The sequence below is a fragment of the Lemur catta genome, chromosome 1 (genome assembly GCF_020740605.2).
Source record: "Lemur catta isolate mLemCat1 chromosome 1, mLemCat1.pri, whole genome shotgun sequence".
In the NCBI taxonomy this organism is placed as follows: domain Eukaryota; kingdom Metazoa; phylum Chordata; class Mammalia; order Primates; family Lemuridae; genus Lemur; species Lemur catta.
This window is the reverse complement of record NC_059128.1, coordinates 5,603,749-5,610,634: the sequence shown is the minus strand read 5'-3', so window position 1 is coordinate 5,610,634 and position 6,886 is coordinate 5,603,749. Positions and strand designations below refer to the sequence as shown.

The 6,886-nt window shown below is 59.5% G+C and overlaps 1 protein-coding gene across 1 annotated transcript in view; it reads left to right on the top strand.

Moving 5' to 3' along the window:
• The first annotated feature begins 5,318 nt into the window (after positions 1 to 5,318).
• LOC123640115 (cholesterol 24-hydroxylase) overlaps positions 5,319 to 6,886 on the top strand; it is a 36,770-nt gene continuing 35,202 nt past the window's right edge. The window contains 1 exon segment of the mRNA XM_045554483.1: positions 5,319 to 5,522. Coding sequence (XP_045410439.1) covers positions 5,404 to 5,522 — 119 coding nt within the window. The 5' untranslated portion in view covers positions 5,319 to 5,403.

The window sequence follows — 6,886 nt, the reverse complement described above, 5'->3', positions numbered from 1 at the left end:
GCTCACCGAAGTCCTCAGCCCTGCTCTGCGCCAGGCCTGTGGAGGGGCATTAAGGACAGCTGGGCTCAGCCTCTGCGTGGGCAGGGGTGGTAAACAGATGAGTCACTGGGCAGTGAGGACAGGATATGGCCCATGTCAGGGGGTGTAAGTGGTCCGGGTGAGGCGCACAGACCCAACCTATGCATTGTGGGGGCTGATTCCTGTGCTGAGTTCTGGGAGTCGAGCTGGCACCGGGTGGTGCGCCAGGCAGGCAGATGGTACAGGCCCAAGTCTAGCAGGCTCTGCCAGCTGCTCAGTGGAGCCACGTGTAGCATAGGTGGCAGGAGAAAGCTTGAGGTCACCCTCTCAGACTCGTCATCCCTCCATGCTGAGTGGGGTTGGGGAGGGACCAAGGCCCTAGTGGCTTGACTGGCCCTGTGGGGCCTTGCCACTGAGTGTGGCCTGTGTGCTGGGCACCGTGTGAGACTGGGAAGCATGTGCTGTCTCATTCAATCCTCAGCACAGCCCTCTTCTTCCCCTGTTACAGAGCGGGGAACCGAGGACACCCAGCCGGAGGGACCGGAGAAGCCAGACTTGAACTTAGCAGCCTAGCTCTAGAGCCCCCTGCACCCTGGCTTCTACACTCCCCTGCCCCAGTGCTACTGTGCCCACAGACTGGCATGATGGCTTAGCCCAGGGATGTGCCAGGGTCCTGTGTGGGGTGCCAGCCTGGCTGCGAGGCAGTGCCTTCCTGCTCCTCTCGAGCCTCCGGCTGCCCAGTGGTGGTTGAGTGGGCATTTCCCAGGATGCAGGGAAATTCTGAACAGCGTTAGGAGCTAGGAGCATCCTTGGTAACTGTCCAGGCCAAACTCCTCACCGTGCAGATGGAAAAATGAGCCCAAGGAGAGGTCGCCAGATGGGGCCAGGCTGAGACTGGAGCCCAGGGAAGGCACGGTGGTCCTCGAGGCCTTCTGACCATGGCGGTACCAGGGGCCTGCTCACCAGGTCCCAGCAGCTGTTCTGTTCAGAGAGGGATGGGGGGTTGGCAGAAGGAGCTTGGGGTGAAATCCCAGGCCCTTCCTCTCCTCTGGGCAGTGCCAGCCTTGGGCCGTGAGTCCTCCAGGCAGGGTGCACTCCCCTCCCCACTCCCTGACTCATCACTTCTCAGGCCCCTTTGGGTGGTGGCTCGACTCCTGGGAAGGAGGCTGACTGCCATTCTTAAGTAGTAAAAAGGGTGGACGGGGGCCTCTGCCGAGCACTGCGCACCAGGCACTGCTCACAGTCTCATATGCCAGTCACTCACTTAGTCTTTACGCTGTTATATAACAACACGAGTCAGGGGCTATGATCAACCCATCTCCCCATTTTACAGATGTGGAAGCCAAGTCTCAGGGAGGGCATCACTTGCCAAATGTCACACAGCCAAAATTTGAATTTGAACCCAAGCAGTCCAGCTCTGGAGCCCCAGCTGTGGGCCTTTCTGCTGTGCTGCCTTGATGGCATTGAATGCCCCCCCCAAGTTCAGGGAGGGGCAGAGCTGGCTTCCTGTCTAGTGCTCCTTTCACTTCCCCACCGTGGCTGGCCACTGAGGGAGCATTCACGAGCAACTCTGTCCCCAGGGACTTCAGTCCTGCCTTAGAGTCCTCCAGAGCCTCTGCGGATGGGGTCAAGGCTCCCCCTCTTCCCTGCCAGCCTCCACCCTCAGGGCCTCTAATCCAGCCTCCAGGTAGCAGCCTGGGTCAGATGCCCAGAGAGGGGCCACCTCTGCCCAAGTTCACACAGCTTAGTTCTGGAGCTGGGGACCCTGTGCTGCAGGGATGGTCCAGGTAACAACCCTCCAGGCCCTGACTGAGCCTTGCTTGTTCCTTGTTCACCTGTGTCCCTCTGGCAAGTCCCAGCTGGGTCAGGGCCATGGGTGGCCGCACTTCTCCCCTGACGACAGCTCCCATAGCCCCAATCAGTGGCTGAAGCCAAGCACACCAGTGGGCGGCCTCCAGCTCCTCAAGGTACCCCTGCGTTTACACCTTGCAGATGTTTGGGAGGTTCAAGGAAGCTGGAGACCGGGTTCCCGTCCTGGTTGTGTGACCTTGCACCAGTCACTTACCTCTCTGAGCCTCACTGGAAAACAAAGGTAGTCAGCAGGATTATTAGATGAAAAATGAGGTAACGTCGCAGATGTGCTCAGCACATTCCAGGCTGCTTCCTGAACAGAAAGCTCAATGCCAGGCTGGTGGTGTCCATGCTGGCAGCTGCCAACTGTCCAGGAAAGAGTGGGGACGGGCATGCCATGTGGAGGGAGCAGCATCAGAATGACATGGGAAGAAATCCTCAAAATAGGAGGAGAAAGAGACCCTCCACACTAACATGTAGAACCCAAGTCTTCTTGTGGGGGCATCTGTCCTCACCCCACCTCCCCTGCTAAGAACTAGCTTCTATTGAACACTTACTACATGCCAGGCACCTCAGGTGTATTGGCTCATTTGATCCTGACAATGGCCCCATGAGGTACCCTCAGCATCACTGTCTCTCTCTTCCAGATGAGGGGACAGATCACTAGGGGGTGTGAAACTGGTGTTTAGAGGCAGTGATGACTAGAGGCCCACCCTCCCAAGCCTGACCTCCTTTCCCAGGCTATTGGACTTCTGCCCTGCCAGGCCACCCAAGTGAGGGCAGCTGCTTCAGAACCACCTCCTGTGCCTGTATCCCCACCCCCACCCCGTCAAGTCCTCCTGGGAAACCACTCCCTGTAGGTGTCAGCTACATTGGTGGTTTTCAAACTCCAGCAGAATCAAGTTCTGCAGGGCTGCCTAAAACACAGGTTGCTAGGTCCTATCTCAGAGTTTTTGACTCAGTAAGTCTTGGTGGAGCTGAGAATTTCCACTTCTAGCAAGTTCCAGGGTGATGCTAATGCTGTTGGCCTAGTGGCCATACTCTGAGAGTCATTGTCCACGTTAGTGCTACCTAGCAAAAACACAGTATGAGCCATATGGGTGATTTAAAATTTTCTAGAAGCCATGTTAAAAAAGTAAAAAAAATGTGAAATTAATTTTAATAGTATATTTTATTTAGCCCAACATATTCAAAGTATCATTTTAACAGGTAATCCATATGCAAATATGACTTTTTTTACATTTTTTTGGTATTCAATCTATGAAATCTGTCGTGTATCTTACACACACAACACATCTCAATTTGGACTTGCCACATTGCGAGTGCTCAATAGCCGCCTGTGGCCAGCAGCTGCCACACTGGATAGCTGAGTCTAGACCTTCGCATGGAGGGCCAGGTGGCTGGCAATGCCCTTCCAGGCAGTGCCCTCTGCTGGTGGCTGGCAGTGCTGCCTGCCTGGGTGGGCAGCCCGCGTTTCCCTGCCTGACCACAGGAAAGCTGGGGGCATCAAATGTAGTGTTGATGGGACAGCTGTGGACTTGGTGCCCAGGAAGAGGCGTGACCGTGGGCTCGCCCGCTTGGGGACAAGGGCTGCTCTGTGGGCAGAAATATGTTGAGCCAGAGGTCCCTGGTCTTGCCGGATGTGCTGGGGAATATTCATGCCAACTCCCCCCCATCCGCCCTAGTTGGACCGACTCACGAAGACTCACGTTGTACCTGATGCTGCCCTATGCCCGCCCCATGTGGGGCCCCAGGCTGTGCCTAGAGCTGTTCAGGATCTGGCCCTGCCTTGAAGTTACTGCTCCAGGTCCAAAGAGAAGAGAGGCAAGAGGATGTCCTCACCGCACAGCAGATACGTTTTGTAAACTCAGGGAGCCGTTGCACTAACTGGAAACTAAACATGGCCATGTCACATTCCTTTCCTAGCTAACTACCCCGACTCACTTGCCAGCATGCAGGAAGTCCACACCCTCCTTCTTGCAGCCTCATCCTCCCTCCGAATTGCCCCCAAACCCTGCAGCTTTCACAGCGCACGAGGTGGGGAACTGTCTGAGCTCCCCGTCCCCGCCCCGCTAGGCCAGCCTGAAGCCCCAGGCGCGCGCCTGCCGCTGCTTCCCGCCGCCACGCGGGGGCGCGGTGGCAAGCCGACGTCCCCGAGTCCCACCCGTAGGCCGGTCTGGGTGCCCCCGCAGCGACGGACGCCTGGCTGCCGGCCTGTCCATGCTGCAGTGGCCCCGGGGCAGAAATCCTGCCTCCTCCGTGCCGGGCGCAGTTCTTAAAGCTTGGCCCTCCCGCCACCCTGCAGCGCACGCAGCCCTGTTCCCGGCTGGGCTGTCCCTGGCCGTACAGGGGGGAAGGCGGGATCCGCAGGTCTCCGTGTTCCAACCGCCAGACCTGTCCAGGACCGGCCCACGCGTGGGGGCTCAGCAGCACCTAACCTCCTGGGCGCCCCTGCCCAGCACGGGGGTCTTTACCCGGACTAGGAGCGGACACGCCTGGCCCTCCCGTCCGCTGCCTTCACTCCGGGGGCCCAGAGTCGGCGTCTCAGTCCTATCCGGAACGGAAAGGAGCAGCGGGTCACACCAGGGAGGAAAGCCTCGGTTATTACTTCTGACACACCTTTCGGCCAACCCGCGCATGTCGCCCGCCTCCCCTCGCGGGCGGCCCTGAGTACCAGGTGCCCACTGCGGACCGGGCCAGAGCCACGGACGGGCGTTCCCTGGGTGGGAGGTGATGAGACCCTGGAGGAGCCTCGGGTCCAGCTGTGCGCCCCTCAGTTGCAGGCATGGGCCTCCGCGTCCCGCGGGGGTCCTGGTCTCCGTCCGTGGGCCCCGCGGGCGCTCGGCGCGGACGGGTGGGCAGGGGAGGCGCCCCGGGGACACTTGGAGACACCAACTTTGGGGGCCTGGGGTTCCAGGGAGAGGTTTGGGAACAGTCGGTGTAATGCGGAGATTTGGAGGCTGGGATGAGGTCTCCAGGAAGGTTTTAGGGAGAAAGGAAGGGGCCTACGGCCGCGCGCGGAGAGATGCCGTTATTTGGCGTCGCCAGAGAGGGCGGAGCCATCCCGCAGGACTTCGTGCAGCCGCCTGGAATCGGTGTTGGGCAGAGACAGTGCGCGGAGGAATCGGTGTTGCTAGGGACAACGCGTTGTGGGCGGAGCTGCCGTTGGGGCGGAGCTTGGGCCTGAAGGAGGCGGGGGCGGAGCCAGAAGCGAAGTTGTGATTGGTGGAGACCACATGCTCTGGGCAGTGTATGGGCCGGGGCGGTGCTGAGGGGGGCGGAGCTTCAGGGGGCGGGGCGGAGCGTGGGCGGGCCCTTAGAGCTGGAGCTGGAGGCGGAGACGTGGTTGGCGGGGACGGAGCGCCCTAGGCGGGGTCGGAACCGGCGGGGGCGGAGCCGAGCGGGCGGGGGCGGTGCTGGGTCGCGCGGGGCCTGGGGCCGAGGCGGCGCGCGGCGCTGACAGCTGAGTCGGCTCGCGGCCTCCCGGCCCCCTCGGTGCCCGGCCCCGACCCCGGCTTGGCCTGCCCCGGAGCCATGAGCCCCGGGCTACTGCTGCTCGGCAGCGCCGTCCTGCTCGCCTTCGGCCTCTGCTGCACCTTCGTGCACCGCGCTCGCAGCCGCTACGAGCACATCCCCGGGCCGCCGCGGCCCAGGTGAGCAGGGGGGTGGGGGCGGGGCCTGGCTGGGGCGCTGGAACTGGGGGCCGGGGGGCCGCGTCTAAGCCGGCGTCGAGGCGGGGGGTCAGGCCTCGCCTTTTGCGCGGGGCCGCTTGGAGACGGCGGCCGGGAGAGGGGCGCTAACTATTCTTAGTAACAAATTACTCACAGCCGCAGCAGCTGTTGGGCGCCCACCGCGCTCGGCTGGGCCCCACAAACGTGCTGGCAGCGACAACCCTGCCAGGTAGGCGCTATTGTTACCCCATCGTTCAGACGAGGAGACTGAGGCTCGCAGAGGCGAAGTCACCTGCCCAAGGTCACACGTTTGGTAAGCCTAGATTTAAACCCAGGTCAGCCTGGCTCCAAAGTGGGTGCTGGTAACTTTGGAACTTGGACAGGGTCCACCTGGATTAGAGCACACTGTACTTTGGTCATATTCCCTTTTTTGTATTTCCATCCTGGGGCATCCCATTTGTCTTCTCCTTAGTGATTCCATTCCATTCTTGGTCCCCACCCCCACCCAACTTACCAACCCCCCCCCAGAAGCTTAGCTTTGTGAAGCTTAAATTAGATGTGTCATTTCCCTGCTTCGAGGGCTTCCTGTCACTTTAGAACTAAATCCAGTTCTAAATCAAGTCCACTGCATGGCCTGCAGGGCCCCAGCTGAGCTCTCAGAACCCACTCTATGCTGTTCTCTTCCCTCTTGTTTTCCTCTCTGCTGCCCCAGTCTTTCTGCTCCCTACCACCCAGCAGCTTACCTTCCCCAGGGTCTTCCTGTTCCCCTTTTCTCCAGCCTGGGCATGGTGGGCTTCTTCCTCTGCTCATCTCAAACAGGTCTTCCCTCACCACCCTGTGTAAAGCCCACCCAGCCCCAAACTCCTTATGAGGCCATCACCTCTGAAGTTACCTTCTTTCCACCTGTTGACTGTCTGTTCACCTGTTGACTGTCTGTCTCCCCTTTTAGAATGTGAGCCCCGGGAGGGCAGGGATGCTGTGTGTTCGCTTGTGTATCCCCAGTGCCTGGCATGTTGCAGATTCTCAATAAATATTTGTTGAATGAATGAATAAACAATGGTATTAGATACACTTTTTAAAATCTCAGGACATGAACCTTCTGGAAGGCACCTATCTCCAGCACAAGGTAGATGTACTGGCTTTAGCAGCCAGAATCTCTGGTGGGTTCAGGAAAGAGCTCTGTGGCTGGCTGGTGACATAGGGAGGACACTGTTCTCCCTGCTGGCTGTCTGCCCTCCCAGTGTCCTCTCCCACCTTGCTTAGCAGCTCTGCCTTCCACTTTGCCTGGGTGGTTCTAACCCCAGCCTTCCAGGTTTGGCTTAAATGCTAACTCCTCAGGGAGGTTC